This window comes from Tubulanus polymorphus, chromosome 2 (genome assembly GCF_964204645.1).
Source record: "Tubulanus polymorphus chromosome 2, tnTubPoly1.2, whole genome shotgun sequence".
Taxonomy (NCBI): domain Eukaryota; kingdom Metazoa; phylum Nemertea; class Palaeonemertea; order Tubulaniformes; family Tubulanidae; genus Tubulanus; species Tubulanus polymorphus.
In genome coordinates, this window is record NC_134026.1 from 20,582,284 (window position 1) to 20,599,202 (window position 16,919).

The 16,919-nt window shown below is 39.6% G+C and overlaps 2 protein-coding genes across 9 annotated transcripts; both read left to right on the top strand.

Annotated features, from left to right (window-relative positions):
- Positions 1–565: 565 nt before the first annotated feature.
- LOC141900291 (Y+L amino acid transporter 2-like) lies at positions 566–5,116 on the top strand. 5 transcript variants are annotated; one of them, XM_074787106.1, is made up of 9 exons: positions 566–1,228; positions 1,859–1,984; positions 2,044–2,155; positions 2,649–2,693; positions 2,924–3,047; positions 3,259–3,362; positions 4,298–4,347; positions 4,567–4,744; positions 4,886–5,116. In XM_074787106.1, the coding sequence occupies exons 1-9, from the start codon at positions 772–774 to the stop codon at positions 4,935–4,937; spliced, it is 1,248 nt and encodes a 415-aa protein (XP_074643207.1). In that variant the 5' UTR covers positions 566–771; the 3' UTR covers positions 4,938–5,116. The 5 variants fall into 5 exon arrangements, 3 of the variants coding, with proteins under 3 accessions (XP_074643207.1, XP_074643208.1, XP_074643209.1); XM_074787108.1 differs by having other exon boundaries at positions 1,068–1,144; XR_012618682.1 differs by lacking the exon at positions 4,886–5,116 and having other exon boundaries at positions 3,968–4,347; positions 4,610–4,709.
- A 1,759-nt stretch (positions 5,117–6,875) lies between these two features.
- On the top strand, positions 6,876–16,553 carry LOC141900438 (Y+L amino acid transporter 2-like). Of its 4 annotated transcripts, none has more exons than XM_074787344.1 (12): positions 6,876–7,182; positions 7,620–8,176; positions 8,554–8,679; positions 8,746–8,857; positions 8,955–8,999; positions 9,253–9,376; positions 9,583–9,686; positions 9,823–9,919; positions 9,998–10,150; positions 10,717–10,897; positions 11,021–11,762; positions 12,663–12,798. In XM_074787344.1, exons 2-11 carry the CDS (start codon positions 7,720–7,722, stop codon positions 11,092–11,094), a joined length of 1,473 nt encoding a protein of 490 aa, XP_074643445.1. In that variant the 5' UTR covers positions 6,876–7,182; positions 7,620–7,719; the 3' UTR covers positions 11,095–11,762; positions 12,663–12,798. The 4 variants fall into 4 exon arrangements, with proteins under 4 accessions (XP_074643445.1, XP_074643447.1, XP_074643446.1 ...); XM_074787346.1 differs by having other exon boundaries at positions 10,717–10,889; XM_074787345.1 differs by having other exon boundaries at positions 11,021–11,370; positions 12,663–12,787.
- Positions 16,554–16,919: the final 366 nt, after the last annotated feature.

Here is a 16,919-nt window from a genome sequence, read left to right on the forward strand (position 1 = left end):
GTTGGTAAAAAGACAATCCAAGTCCCAACTGGTAATGTCTATCTTATTGAACCATCAAATCGGCGATTTTGTAAGCAAATTGTTATCCTTTAACCTACCTAAATCGAGTAATATAGTTTGGTGAAACGACAATCCAAGTCCCAACTGTACTGGATTTAGGCGTAGTCTTATACTGTACAACTACAAATTAGAGAAAAAATCACTTTGTTCAAATTAAAGGTTTTTCAAGCAGATTTATAAGCGTTTTCTGTTTTAAAGGAGTTTCTTTAAAACATCAAGGATTCGTAGGGACCCTGTACATAAAAAATGAACGTCCGTACTTCGACGATGGTTTAAATGACCTATATCCGAATGGACATAAATTATTCAGGTTATCAAAAAAATTGGCTTGATACTTGACACGTAGGCCTATACTTTATGCTTGCTGACATACTGTCCTTAAAAGTGTGCAGGTAGGTATGAGACTTCAATCTATATGCATCGATTCATCGAAAATAGAACATGTTCTATTTGAGCGATTAGAATGTCAGGCAAACTTCAGTTTTCGTCATTAGTCGACTAGTGATTGGAGCTAATAATCGGAACTTAAAGTTCCGTCTAACACATTTTCAAGTCTCGATTGGTCCTAAGTCTGAACTACTTCGACCGTGACCACTTTTGTGGTTCAGCATGATTTTCGGATATTTCGATAACCAAAGTTTGCACTAGATTCGGGTTCCTTTGAGTCGGAAGTTGGGGAGAAGTAGAGGAATCCGACAACTCGTTTTAAATATGGAGGCCGAAAAAGATTCACCGCAATCTCAACATGGAGATCACGTCCGGCTGAAACGGACAATGGGGTTAAGGAACGGAATAGGCCTTATTATTGGCATCATAATCGGCAGCGGTATATTCGTCAGTCCGAAGGGCGTTTTGCAACATACGGGTTCAATTGGTGCGTCGCTGCTTCTATGGACATTCTGCGGATTTATAGCGCTTTTAGGCTCATTCTCGTACGCCGAAATTGGCTCAGTCATCCCCGTGTCCGGTGGTCCGTATGTCTACACGCTACGCGCATTTGGAGATTTTCCGGCATTTATGATGATGTGGATGAATGTTGTCATTCGTGAACCCGTTAGCCTGGCTGTTATCGCTATCACTTGCGGTAATTATGTCATTGAGCCGTTTTTTCCGCTTTGCAATCAACAACCGGAGGCCGCTGTTAAGCTCATCGCCATCATCGTGATAAGTATGCTCATTTGATTTGGTCTTGAAACTTAGGAAATTAATACAACGATTATATTAGTTTTTACAGACTTGAAATTTACCAAAATCGGTATCCTACCTTCCGTTACTATTTTGATAGTCGTCTCAGCTAACACGCATAAGGGACATGCAATTGGCGATATATATGAAATTATGTTTAGGGGTTTACTTCTTTACGATTTAACCACTTCTAATAGATAACCAATTCCTCAAGCACATTAAAAAACTATCTTCAAAACTATCCGGGCTTGTGTTCATCAGAACGATTTAGTTTAATTGACAGAAAATTTCACGAATCAGATTTTATGAGAAAAATACGTAACCTACTTAAACAAATTGCGGCAAGTTTCAGTACTTTTTCTAGAACTGGAGAATGTTTCCAGTAGAGTCCAGCCCAACACTCGACTGTCAGCGTTTCAAAAGTGAATTCCGAGTTCCTTTCTGCCGATTGAATTGTAGTGTTTTTAATACAGGTCAAGGCCTAGAGCTTATGTAGTATGTATCTTAGCGCGTCAATCGTGTGTCCCTTTTCATAAGCACTTCCATAGGCAACATCCAATTAATGTGCTCGTTAGTAAAATGGCCTTAATTATTTTCTTGCTTTGCATTTCAGTAGGGACAGCTGCATTAAACTGCGTAAGCATCAAATGGGCCACGCGGTTGCAGGATAGTTTGTCGTTCACGAAAATTATTGCATTAGCTGCCATTATAATTGCCGGTGTCGTCAAGTTAGTCATAGGTAATATTAATCGCTCTTCCTACTGCTCGTTTCCATTTCTAACAACGTATTTCTTTTAGACTATCAGGCGGGGAAAACATCTAAGTTCAACGAACCTTTCAAAGACACAGTCTACAACCCCGGAGAGTGGGCTCTAGGATTTTATGCAGGCATGTTTTCATATTCTGGATGGTGAGTGCCCTACTGCAACGATGTCTGACATAACTGTTGAAATAAACCCCTGTGAAGCTGGCTACCGGTTCCCGGTTCCTTATCCTTAGCAGACATAGTTACGTAATTATGTTAACCTGCTGTCCGCAATAGAGTCGAATCGAATAAGTAGCCAGCTTCACATTTTGAATCGGGAGCCGAACCAGTAGCCGGCTACCGGTTCCCGGTTCCCGGTTCGGGTCCCGATTCAAAATGGTTTTGAACCGGGAACCGGGAACCAGTAGCCGGCTACCGGTTCCCGACTCCCGATTCAGCTCCCGGTTCAAAAGCATTTTGAATCGGTAGCCGAACCAGTAGTCGGCTCCCGGTTCCCGATTCGGCTCCCGGTTCAAAATGTTTTTGAATCGGGAGCCGAATCGGGAACCGGGAACCGGGAGCCAGCTTCACAGGGGTTGAAAATAAATGAATCCAATGAGATCCAGAGAGATTTTTGACATGACCATGTATTTTCCAGGTGCAATCTGAACTATGTAGTGGAAGAAATAAAAAATCCTAACAGGTATTGTATTGACGGCATTGCATTTCCATTGAATGTATATGAAGCATACATTAGCATGATTGAATAGATCATGTACGAAAATAACCGAAGCCCCGAAGGCTACAGCGACCTGCTGTTCTATCATTGAATGTTTTGGTACAGAGTATATAAAGACTGGTATCTGGTCTGAACCTGCCATTTACAGGCCTTAAAACCCAACTTTCGCAAATGGTTTTGTTCACTTGTTCTAGGAATCTTACTTTGGCCATCGTCATATCCATATCGATGGTGACGTTCTTATACGTGATGACAAACTTGGCTTATTTCGCCGTGCTAGCGCCAGATGTGGTGTTGGAGTCAAATGCAGTAGCAGTGGTGAGAAAAAGTGAATATGCCTATTCAAATATTTAGCTTTGATCGATAATGCCGTTTTTACTATATGCAATGTTTAGCTGTGACGCACACGATGAAAAATAAGCGTTTTGCTTGGCGTTTCGCCGTTTCACAGTCAAATTGCCTTGGGCTTTAACAGTGCACTGCATCGATAACATATAATATATTACTTCATTTAAATGTATTAAACTAGACGTTTGGGAACAAGTTATTTGGTGTGATGTCGTGGTGTAATCCGTTGCTTGTAGCATTGTCGACGCTAGGCAGTTTGAACGGCAGTTCCATCGTAGCACCTAGGTACGTGATTAGCGTATTACGATAAGAAATACCAAATTTGGGGAAAAGGACAAATGAAGGAAAAAGATGTCCAAACGACCGAACAATTCGTTCCAATATGTCTATGTACTACTATAGCACCCTGAGATTTCCGCATTGCATGCACAGGGTAACTACGTTAAAAATCCTTAAATCGGCAACCAGGAACCAACGACGAGAAAACGTCGTTAAAACTTCAAACCGTAAATTTCACTTTATTTTCTTCGATATATCGAAGAGACGAGGCTGGACATCCAACCCGCTCAAAAGCTACAACTCGAATCTCTGATTTCTTTCAACAAATTTTCAACTAGGATACTATTCCATAAGACACCAAGGGTGGCAGAGACCAGAAGGCAGTTATCAAAACAATACAAACTGACTGACACTTCAAGTACATTTCTAAAACACAAACAGTCCGACACTCCAAAACTGACTGACACCCTGCCCCCTTAGTAACATCAATAAAAATAAGACAATATTTGTAAAATAAGAAATAGAAATCATAAACTAGACCTAAAAATGCTCTGTTAATTTAGACTAAATTTAGTTAAATATCTACGCTGTTATACTACTCTCTATTCCAGGGTCATTTTCGTCGCGGCACGACAGGGCCATCTCCCGCACTGCCTGTCGTTAGTAAGCCTGAAATATGTAACGCCAATTACTGCATGTATATTTACAGTAGGTTTCAAATAAGATATATGTGAGAAAAATTGTGAATGAATGAAGCAAACTATACAGAAAGATGGAGTCCTTCTCCTGTGTCCATGTGTAATGAATATAGTGTGTGAACATATTCATTTACTTGTAGGGCCTTTTGACGGTTATTATAACGATTTGCAGTGTTGACCTCTATCAACTGATTTCGTACTTTTCCTTTTTGAATATGTTAATGCTAGTTGTTCCTGTGATAGGATTATTGTACCTGAGGTGGAAACACCCGGACATACCTCGCCCAGTCAAGGTTAGTAATTTGTGAAAACAAGTGAATGAAGAATATGAATGATTAACATTTCAGCTCGTGACAACATTGCCTCGTGAAATCTTTGCGATGTAAAATAACTCAAAGCTTGACGAGAACTTCTTTAAACTGATATTAACGTATAATGTGAATAACACAATTTTATCTTTCTTTTTTATTACCCACAAATTCTTTTTACTTTCTGATTGCCTTACGTTGCAGGTGCACAGCATCATTCACTTGAGTTTCTTATTCGTTTCGGTAGTAACGCTGATTCTACCATTTTACGTCGATCCACTCGGCACGGTGTATGGAATACTGATCGTTTTGACGGGATTACCTGCCTACTGGTTTGGAGTCACTTGGAAAAACAAACCAGCATTTGTACAGAAGTATATCCGTATGTACATTCTGTAGATCGAGGATCACATTCTCCTACATTTGTGTATAAAAGTGGGGTCAGGCTACGTCTCGTGATACTTCGAAAAGTTTCAGAGAACCCACCGTAATAACATAATAATATTATTTTTCTATTGTGTAGATTACACTACAATCGGCCTTCAAAAGTTGCTCTTCGCTGCAAAGACAGATGATGTTGTAATCGAGACAGGCTGAAGTGGATCCGGCTCCAGAATCGCGCGTGGCCGAGAGTCAGATTTTACTCTGGCAACTGCGTAGTCGGCTCCTGGACCTTCTTATCAAAAACCCAGCCAGAACAGGACGAAAAGAAACGTGCAACTCAATTTTTAAATTCGAAAATGTAGTCCATAGTCTTACCTGCTGAAATTGTTTTCATGTAAATATAAACATTTTCAAAAAAATAGTGAACATCTCGATTTTGTTTTGTTTTTCTGATGATGTGACAAAAACATTAAAAAAACAACTAACTCTTTAAGTTCAATTTGAATTTTGAATCTACCGTATTTTCTTCTTGCCTGAAATTATCTACTACACAATACAAAAAGTATTTCCATGTTTGCTATTATTTGATAATTTTCATCGACAATAATTGGTGCGCTTCGAATAATTACGAAATTCTTTCATTTACTCTACTCAACGAAGATAATAGACAATGGGCAATTATCGGAGGTCAGAACATGATAACTCAGACGAAAAACGAACAAACTAGGTGAATGACCTTTTTATATCTACGTATTTACGTACACTATTGACATCAGCCATTTTGAACTTTGAAATCGGGATGTCGAATGTTTTCTATGCCACTCGTGTATGCAAATGCGTGATGCATTTTTAGCGTAACTGTATATAAAATTCGGAAGGCCTCGTTTTATTGAATTTACATACATCGAACACCTACCATTTTTTCTAACGTTTCTAGTATGTAACTCGCACAGAGGACATGATTTTGGAAGTATAAAGTAACATGACGTGTGTTATTCATGAAGATAGGGCTAGTCACCGGATGTCACCGGATACAACAACGAGTGACTCTCGTTCTATGCCATCAGGGTCCCTACACAGTGGCGGATTTTGGGTTTAATTAAGGAGGGGGGCAGGTAAAGTTAGGGTACATTTTGACGAATAACGGTAATCAAAGCACACCGGAGGTGTGACGCACACAGGTGCGAAGCCCTTACGGGATACCTGGGGGCTCTCCCCTAGAAAATTTTCTAAATTTGATGCAATTTTTAAGCTATCCGGGCTTTTCTGGTGGCACCTGGGAGCCTTAGCGAATCCTGTTTCCTAGACATGTATTAAATAGCCAAAGATAAGAGTCGAAAAGGAAGAGTCATGGTCTAGCCCCCTCCATGAAAGTCATCAGAAAACACCAACTATATTTTAGAAACACCCCATTACGGATGGTTGAGTTTTACGAAAAATTTTACTTAAATAAAAAGAAATTTGAAAATTTTTTTTTAGGGCACCTTGAAATTTTGAGGGGGAGCGCTCCCCCTGCTCCCCGTTGAATCCGCCCCTAACTACATATCACTGATTCCTGGATGGAGGTTCTCAAATTGCGAGGAGTCTGCATCACTTTCATATTGCCATTTACTGTAGACCCCTCCGAAATCGGTACTGTTTATCTTGGTGAACCATTGAAAATGAGCGCAAATCATCGCAACAATGGGGACCTCGAGGGACCGCCAAAAAATGGCGCCTAGAAGCTGGAAACTTCTTTATTCGGTGGTTTTGTAAGCGAATGTTTATCCTTCATCCTACCTAAACTCGATTTCAAATTGTAACCACCTAGCTTGATAAAAAGAAAGTCCAGGTCCCAACTGTACTTGATCATAAGGCGTAGGCTTGTACTACAAACTAGAGAAAAAAATCACAAATTGAAGGAATTTCAAGCACGTGTAAAAGCGTTTCCTGTGTTGAAGGATTTTTTTTTTACGGAATCAAGGTGTCGTAGGGCCCTGTATGTAAAAGAGGAAACGTACGTACTTCGAGGATAGTTTGAATGACCTAGACATCAATTTTTTAGGTTATCAAAAAGTGTGGTTTTTATGCTTTACACTGGTACTTACTTTGCTAACGACATGTATACTGTCCTTAAAAGCGTGCAGGTTGATATGAGCCTTCAGCGTATATACATATATTCGTCGAAATTAGAACATATTGTTCTATTTGAGCGACTAGAATATCAGGCGAACTTCGGTTTTCGCAATTAGTCGACTAGTGGTTGGGGCTAACAATCGGAAGCACTAAAGTTTTGTGCGATTTTACTTCCGACAGTTTAAACCCAACAACCGCCGTTAACCTATCAGCCGGATTGTCTGATTGGTTAATTAGTCAACATTTGTAGGGAAAATGTGTGCATAGCGATAGACGTTGTATAGAAATATTGTGGATGATGTTATTTACTCGCTGCGTTGGGTAAGTAAGATGCAAATTGCCTTATGATTACTTTCTACAAGCCGTACAAGATTGCAGTATATATGGGTGGTCCGGTAGAGATCATATTTTGCAGAATATTACTAGAACGAGAAGTCCCTCAATCTGAATTGTTTTGCATTGGAGAAATTAGAGGAATAGAAGATTTCCTTTATTCTAATACATTTGACAAACATGGCGAAAAGGCGCTTGCGCAGATGTGTAGTAATGTCATGATGTGTACACGCCTTTCATAGCTCCTTTGATGAGTGCATTTCGCCAGGAGCGCGGTTGGCTCAATTCCACGCCAAATTCGTATGAACTTTTACCTTCACTGTAAAGGTTCAAAAATCAAAAAAGGCCTCGTCAATTCATATCCTGACCGCGCGATTCAAAACCTGATATATTTCATGTGCCTGCATCAATTCGCTCTGTTTTAGCATCCTACGTATTGTTCCATAAAGATCTGGATAATAACCTGGTTGCCACACTATTTTGAAATAACCAGCTTAGTCGAGTAATTCGAAAAATCGTTTTAGAATGGAATCCGCTAAACATTCATCGCAATCTCAAGACGGGGGTGATGTCCGTCTGAAACGCACCATAGGATTGAGGAACGGCATAGGCCTTATTGTAGGCATGATAATCGGCAGCGGTATATTCGTCAGTCCGAAGGGCGTTTTGCAACATACGGGTTCAATTGGTGCGTCGCTGCTTCTATGGACGTTCTGCGGATTTATAGCGCTTTTAGGCGCATTCTCGTACGCCGAAATTGGTTCGGTCATCCCCGTGTCCGGTGGTCCATATGTCTACACGTTACGCGCATTCGGGGAGTTTCCAGCGTTTATGATGATGTGGATGATGGTTGTCATTCGTGAATCCGTTAGCGTGGCTGTTGTCGCTATCGCATGCGGGAATTATATCATCGAACCGTTTTTTCCGCTTTGCGGTCAACAACCGGAGGCCGCTGTTAAGCTCATAGCCCTCATCGTGATAAGTATGTTCATTGGTCTTGAAACTTAGGAAATTGTAATACATACATTGTACAACGAATCAGTTTTTATGAACATGAAATCTACCAGCAATAGCGGTGTCCTACCTTCCGTTGCCACTTTTAGTTAAATATTTATGCGCTGAAGGGACATTGACGTTATATCAAATCATGTTTTGGGATTTTACGGTTTTTAAGATTAACGACTTCTTACCGATAACCAATTTCCTCAAGTACATTAAGAAAACTTTCAATTCAGTAGTCCTGGTTTGTGTTCATCGGAACGATTTATTTCAATTTACAGAAAATGTCATAGGCAACATCCAAATAATGTGCCCATCAGTAAAATGGCTTAAAAATGATTTTCGCGCTTTGCATTTCAGTCGGGACAGTTGCATTAAACTGCGTTAGCGTCAAATGGGCCACGCGGTTGCAGGATAGTTTGTCGTTCACGAAGATTATTGCTTTAGCTGCCATCATAATCGCCGGTGTCGTCAAGTTAGTCATAGGTAAGTTAGGAATCACACTTCCCTTTCTGCCCGTTTCCATTTCTAACAACGAACAATTTCATTTAGACTTTCAGGTGGGGAGAACATCTAAGTTCAGTGAACCTTTCAAAGGAACAAACTACAACCCCGGAGAGTGGGGTCTGGGATTCTATACGGGCATGTTTTCATATTCTGGATGGTGAGTGCCTTACTGCAACGACGTTTGACATAACTGTTGAAATAAATGAATTCATTGAGGTCCAGAGAGATTTTTCTAATGGCCATGTATGTTCCAGGTCCAGTCTTAACTATGTAGTGGAAGAAATAAAAAATCCTAACAGGTATTGAATTGATAACATTACATTTACATTGAATATATGAAGCATATGAATGTGCATGATAGAAAAAATCGTACGTATGGAAATATCTGAAGCCCCGAAGAAAACTAACTAGGCTAAGCAAACTGCGTGTCTATCACTTAGTGTATACATATATTTTTGGTATAGCGTAAGAACACCTGTATCTGGTCTGAACCTGTCATTTTGCCGGCCTTAAAACCCAACTTTCGCATACGATTTTGTTCAATTACTCTAGGAATCTTACTTTGGCCATCGTCATATCTATATCGATGGTTACATTCTTATACGTAATGACCAACTTGGCTTATTTCGTTGTGCTAGCGCCGGATGTGGTCTTGGAGTCAAATGCAGTAGCAGTGGTGAGAAAAAATGAATATGTCTATTCTAATATTTAGCTTTCATTGAAAAAATGTACCAAATACATTTTTCCTCGCAGAGAGGTTTTACTTTATGCAATGTATTGCTGTGACGCACATGAGGGTTTGACAAGGAAATTATCGTTTTGCTATGCAGCGCACTGCATCGAAAAAGGGTAATATGTTACTCCATTATTGTATTAAACTAGACGTTTGGGAACAAGTTATTTGGTGTGATGTCGTGGTGTATACCGTTGCTTGTAGCACTGTCGACGCTGGGGAGCTTGAACGGCGGGTTCGTCGTAGCACCTAGGTACGAAACAAAAGTGATAAGCGTATTGGTTTAGACTGTACGATGAGAAATTACAAATTAGGGAACAAAATTCGTGGAAAAATGTACCAATGAGTAAGCGATTCGTTTTAACATCTCGTTGTTTATTTCATTCCAGGGTGATTTTCGTCGCAGCGCGACAGGGCCATCTCCCGCACTGCCTGGCATTAGTTAGCCTGAAATATGTTACCCCAATTACTGCATGTATATTTACAGTAGGTTTCTAATTAGAGGAGAGTCCTCCTGTGTCCAAGTGTAATGACTATTGTGTAAATATATCTATTTACTTGCAGGGCCTTTTGACGGTTATTGTAGTGGTTTTCAGTGTCGACCTCTATAAACTGATTTCGTACTTTTCGTTTTTGAGTACGTTAATGCTAGTTGTTCCTGTGATAGGGTTATTGTACCTGAGGTGGAAACACCCAGATATACCTCGTCCAGTCAAGGTTTGTAATTTGTGAAAATTAGTAAATGTACAGTCCTACCTCTATAATATACCCGATGGAAAATGAAAAATCATCGTATCAACCGAATTTCGTATCAACCATTTGATAAAAACCATTCGAAATTTCCTTAACATAACAACATACAACCCATAATGAAAGTTACCGCACGTGTGGTCAGTGCTCCCACACAATAGATAGCTCAGAAGACGCAAATATTCATTTTGAAAATACGTATGTACGTAGTAGGAACTCATTGTGGACCATCGTACCAAGTGTGTTTATTTAGCATAGAGGGTGCTCGTTATTTTACATCGTGTACTACTTAGAATTTCGTATCAACGTGATGATTTATATAGGAAAATACTTTACGGAAAGCCGTTGTAAGCCGAATCGTAACGATGGGATTCGACTGTAGGATACGAATGATTTAAAACTCAGCTCGTGACAACATTGCCTCATTAGATCTTTGCGATGAACAAATAGTGACGAGAACTCATACTGATATTAACGCATAATGTGTAAAAAAAATATAATTCTATTTACTTTCTGATTGCTTTACGTTGCAGGTGCACATCATCGTTCACTTGAGTTTTTTATTCGTTTCGGTAATAACGCTGATTCTACCATTTTACGTCGATCCACTCGGCGTGGTGTATGGAATACTTATCGTAGTTTTGACGGGATTACCTGCCTACTGGTTTGGGGTCATTTGGAAAAACAAACCAGCAATTATACAGAAGTATATGCGTATGTGCAGTATATAAATCGAGAATGACCGTATTCACATGGGCCGCCGGGGCTATGGCGTCAGTGCACTTCGACGACCCCAAACGATACAATGTTTACATATATTATTTTTCTTTTGTGTAGATTACATTACAATTGGCCTTCAAAAGTTGTTCTTTGCCGCAAAAACAGAGGCTCTCGTAATTGAGACCGGCTGATGATTGGCCGTGGCCGCCTGCGCCACCGCGAAACGTTCAACAGACCGTCTGCTAGCGCCACGCTTCAAAGCCGTAAAGCCGTCCTCTAACACTGATGTCCCGTACATTTGTTTCCGGGTTCTGGCTTTGCGGCATTGAACCTGTGTTTTATAGGAAATTACAGCCTTTAGATTAGTTAACACATATAGATTTTACTCAAATAATAAATAAGAGATGTTTTGACAGCTACAACTGAGTTTTGTGAGTCGCTAGTTTTACGGCAAGACTTGTAAAAAAGTATGTCAGAAAACAGGTTTAAGACTATGACTATTATGTCTCTTCTGGCTTTTTGTGCTGGCCTAGCCCTAGGTACCGAGACTGCCTTTCTCACTTCTTAATCGATGTCGCATGCTATATATATCCTCCCTTCGAAAAGACTATGATAGATAAGGTGGCAAAGCTTATATGCGTCAGCGTCGTCGCTGGTGGTAGTGCGACCCTCTTGATATGGAACAAGAAGACTGGTTCTCATCTGAAAGGAATTCATAGATACCGCGATCCAAGTTTGGGGGAAATGGTTTCTGTAAATGGCTGTGCACTTCCTAAACAGGTTTATGATAGTGTCGGAAAAATAAAGGCATTTCCAGTTCGTGAGAGCGATATCTTTGTAGCAACGTTTCCTAAATCTGGTAAGAATAGACATCAAACCCAATGTGTAGAAGGATAGATATTTATACAGTTGAACCTCGTCAATGCAATTCTGTTTATGATGAAACCACCTAACTACAATGATTTGCAGCATGTCTCAGCTAAGATATTTGCAATTTATCAATCAAGCTTTGGATGAAACCAGTTTAATATGACGATTTCACTTGCCCACAAGTAATGAGCTGGTTCCAGAGTATTTACAACGCCGATGATAATACAAAGGTTCCACATTCTTTTGAAATGTTGGCAGCGTTTTCAGACATGTAGTGGGGGTTCGAATGAACTTTATCGTACCAGAATGCTGAAAGGTCATATAGGCCTACAGTAGAATTCGCTTTCACTCAGATTTTTCAATCCTGATTTTCAATCAATTCGGATGAAATGTTTGGTCCATTTAACCTGGAACCATGTAAATTATTATTCATAATTCGGATTTTCAAACTAATCTGGGCAGTCACTAGTCATCCGAATTAAGTCAGTTCTATTGTATCCAGGATATGAAATTGTCCCTTTTCACAAGTTTGGGTTTGTAAAAACCAATTCTTTGTCACTGATACTTTTTATTTTGAGGTTCAACCGTATGATTTGAAATTTCCATGTTCCACAGACGTAGATTCTACCTCAAGAAAATAAGTAATACATTGTAACACACTTTACTACAGTTTAAGGCTGAATATTAAGTCAACCCCAGTACCCCCTTTGCTTATACGCCAACATTTTCATATTCACATAATCATGAACAGGATTTTATGGCAAAAAAGATCTCGAGCTAGTTTCACGCATTTTTGAGCATTTCATTGCAATTTTATTGTGTCGGGCGTACTGTAAAATGGGACCGCGATGTACAGTCCTTCTTTTAATCATTCTCTCGTGAATTTTAGGAACAACGTGGGTACAAGAAATCGTGTATTTAATAGAATCGGACCTAGATTTCCAGACGGCTAAATCTACGCGTATTGATGATCGCTTCCCGTTCTTGGAGTTCCCCTGTCCTGGAATGAAGACTATTGGCAAATCTGCTTCTCCGCGTTTCATAAAAACGCATCTACCTTGGCAGCTCTTACCCGACGAAGTTTACACTAAGAAGCCAAAGGTAATCAATCATATATCATCGTATATAATATACTTGTCAACAGAAATGAATATCCGCTGGGTAAGAACTTGAAGGCATTTTACCTAGGGGATACTTCTACTCAGGGGGATGGATACTTGTAGAGGATTTTCTTCAAAGTCTTACGTTCGTTTAGATACTTTAGCGACATGTAGTATACGTATGTCTTTTTTACGTTTAAACTTTCGGCTACACTACCGTCCTCCCACGGCAGGGATTCGAACCTGATGGCATCGCTACACTCCGCCACTGCCGAACTGTGGCAATCTCGATGCCATCAGGTTCGAATCCCTGCCGGAGGAGGATATTTACATGTGTATTTTGTGACTTTTTCATAAAGTTTTTGCTTAAATGGGAAACGTTTAAATCAAGGTATACAGCATATACATGTTCAGCGACCGCCGAGTCGCCGGCAAAAGTTTATATCGTAAAATGCCTTTCATTCAACTATTTATTTTAAATGTTCTTTTAAAAACTAACATTGAACATCATCAGTTCACCAGTCTAAATAAACTTGGTAAACAAACATGGTCATACGTCTGAATGGCAAGACATTGAGGCATTTGACACCGTTGGTTATTGCGAGATTTACCGAGAGTTTTTGCCATACGTACATAGACGCTTCCTATGTGGCTGCTTCCTAAATCCCAGTATGAGCTCATCGAAACGTCTATTTTTTGATTGAGTCTGGTCGGCCGTGATTCTAGACGAGTGATACAAATGGAGCATTCTATTCGATGATGACATAGTAGTAGTTAGGAGTAGGAGACAGCCATGTGGATATATCTACCTGTATTATGTTACAAGAAAACCGTCAACTATAGACGCTCACTTCAATCTACTTGTATTGTTATTGCCGCCGTTACATCTTCTTGTCATCTCGATCAAATTGAATATTGTTTTGGAAAATAGATTTTCTCAGTACATACATTATATATACTGAGACTGTGTAGTTGTATGGCTCTTTTTGAAATATGACTTCGCAATGTATACTGTATGGTCCTTGATTCAGCGATACTTGTCGCCGGGAATCATTATCGATGATGTAAATCAAGTTTCATATACTGTAAAGCTGTGTATACATTTAAGTAACGTAGAATGATTGATCTCCCGAGAAATGTTTGCAGATCTATATCAACGTGTTACCAGTATATGCCAAATTTATTTCGAAGAGGAATTTTCGAATATATTCGCGTATGCAATTACACGTAGCCTATAAAACATGCTTAGGGACTGTCCATAAAGGACGCCACACAAAATTACAAAGTTTCCACCAAAGTCCACATCTTCCCCCTCGACCTTGGAAGTCTTTTAGAGCGCCCCTAACTTCTATATGGTACACACTAGATTTGATATCGGGATATGGAGTTTACTTCTTCATTGGTCATCAACTTAAATAAACTCTAGGCGTTAATTTTTCAGATAATCTATGTAGCCAGAAATGCGAAAGATGTGTCTGTGTCCTACTACCATTTTTGTCGCACATTGACGTTTCTGAATTTTGACGGCGACTTCACTGAGTTTTTCCGCATGTTCGTCGATGGAACCGGTTCGTATTATTGCGCATACAAAAAAGGACTTTGATGGACATTATCGTTCGCTGCTGTCCGTTTGCACTAACTTCTTTAATAACTGCGGCTAAGTTTTAAAGAATTGCCATGCCGCAGGCCCCTGAACTGAAGATTTTGGTTTTTAGGCCTATCTTACGAAAGACTACTGTATTTTTATGAATTTTTCAGTTTCTTACGGACCTTGGCGGGATCACATCACTGATTACTGGGAAGCAAGGAATGAGGCGAATATCTTGTACTTGACCTACGAGGAACTTCAACAGGTAGGTTTACTGCAGTGCCAGTGTAAAGCATGAATATCTTACGTTTGCCGAAAAAAGTTTCTTTTCATCCTGTAATTGTGTGGCAGACAAGTCAATGGTTATAAGGTACATGAAACAACGCCCAAGTTACTATTTCGACACTACCTAAGCTATACACACCTGGGGCCAGTTGCACAGTCGTGACTTAAGTCCAAAAGTGGTCTTAAATCTTAAGACTGGTCTTAAGTTGTTGGATTGGCTATAGAACTTAGTTGGTCTTAGACTGGTCTTAAGTCTAAGCCATGACTATGCAACCGGCCCCTTGGGCCAGTTGCTCAATAGTTGGTTAGAGTAAACCAGTACAGTGGATTGTTGACATAGCGACATAACAATTGAAATGGTATTGTATCATCCGGTTATCTTTAACCAACTTCTGAGCATCTGGCCCCTGTATTATTGCCGGAGTAACCCCAAAATTTACCCAATGAGTTATGAAATCAAGTTGCTTTCTCGTAAGGGTCACGTACGAGCTTAGTGCCTAAAGCAAACATTGATTCTTCGTTGTTTTTGCAATTCCCCACCGCATACATGTATGATAAATCCCCTGATTATCACGTGTATATTTACATGAATATTATTGATTTCAGGATGTGCACAGCGTTATCGGGAAGATCGCAGATTTTCTGGGAAAACCGCTGAACGACGAGCGTATAAAGTTAATCGCTTTCCACTGTCGTTTCGACAACATGAAACGCAATACCGCCATCAACTATAATTGGCTTAAAGAAATGGGCATCGCCAGTAAAGAAAGTCCGTTCATGCGAAAAGGTTACTTATCGCTGATAAACATCTTAAGAAATCCCTGAAACTCTTTGATTTCATGTAGATAAATTGAGACATAAACTAGCATCATAATCTAGCTGTGGCCATTTAAAACAGTATTTCATATTTTTCATCATATTCGTTATATGTATATTTCTTTGTAGGCATCACGGGTGATTGGAAAAATTACTATTCAAAAGAGATGTTCGATGAAATTGAAGATTACGTAGACAAATACGTTCCAGCCGACTTGAATCGCCGAATGGTAGTCTCCACGGCCGCTGGTCGAAACGATAAGACTTGATTAAAGCAGTTTGCTCCCTCTGTGTCATCCGCTTCCTACACAGAGATTCCAACTAGATTATCTTTTCAATTTTGAAATTTTGGAAAACTCGTCTCTGTCTTCCTTGTTAAAACACGCTAGGCATGGCCCGAGCTATCCAACCGATGGCAGAATCGCCTCTTTGCACTTGCGATGTCCGGTCTCCTCTCGGTGTCAGTTCTTGAAAATCTTGATGCAAATGCGCGTCTGTTTTCTGGCACTACTTGAAGCGGACTACGCTGTATCGATTGCAAAAGCTACCGACGACTTCAGCGCGTCAGACCACGCTCAATATTTTGATATGCTTGAAAACGCAATTGAATGGAAAATTTAATCAGTTCATTCCTCTTTGTCAACGCTTTTGGCGTACGCGTTGAACGGTTAAAAATCGCATAAAAGAAGTGAAACAATAAGAATTGTATTATTCAACGACAGTATAAGCTCCCTTTTTGCAGGATAGAGAACTTTAATTTGATTTTCGAGGGAAAAATCTATTCTCTTTTGCTGATCATAGAATGATCCGATTCGGAACTGTTTTCATGCGTCAGTGAATTGGTGTTTTTTTTTCAAGCCGCAAGTAACTTAATCAGTTGATGCCTTGTGACTTTTTGAATGCTGTGCATTTTCCTGTTTTAAAAAACTTAAATGAAATTATAGTTTCGTAGAAATAAAGCTAAAAAACTTGCATATATATGTGTTATGTCTTGTGGTCGCTAACGTCTGTGCTTAGATGCAGTAAACATTTAATATTATTATTCAATGTATTTTCTTATTCATTAATTTTGTAAAAATTTTACTCGAAAATAAATCATATCATATCGTATCATAAACCTCACCTCTGAAAACCGACGGGTAAAATTGGTCCCAGCTAAACATAAGTCCGAATGAAGAAACGGAAACACATTAGGAAGACGGAAAGTGATTCCGTTTTTGTCCTAGTTTGCCATGTCCCTAGTAAGCGAGGTTTGCTGGGACACTTTTTGGTACTCGGATCTTTGATATACATTCAATACTTTATGGAAAATATAACCATGGACGTATAAACTAGTCAAAATAGCATCGCGTCTAAA

Bases quoted from the DNA above. Each gene is read 5' to 3' on its own strand.
- LOC141900438 (XM_074787344.1), top strand. From the start codon at position 7,720: ATGGAATCCGCTAAACATTCATCGCAATCTCAAGACGGGGGTGATGTC. The intron at 8,858-8,954 runs GTGAGTGCCTTA...TGTATGTTCCAG, and splicing joins ATGTTTTCATATTCTGGATG to GTCCAGTCTTAACTATGTAG. The intron at 9,377-9,582 runs GTGAGAAAAAAT...GTATTAAACTAG, and splicing joins AGTCAAATGCAGTAGCAGTG to ACGTTTGGGAACAAGTTATT.
- LOC141900291 (XM_074787106.1), top strand. From the start codon at position 772: ATGGAGGCCGAAAAAGATTCACCGCAATCTCAACATGGAGATCACGTC. The intron at 2,694-2,923 runs GTATTGTATTGA...CACTTGTTCTAG, and splicing joins GAAATAAAAAATCCTAACAG to GAATCTTACTTTGGCCATCG. The intron at 4,348-4,566 runs GTTAGTAATTTG...CTTACGTTGCAG, and splicing joins ACATACCTCGCCCAGTCAAG to GTGCACAGCATCATTCACTT.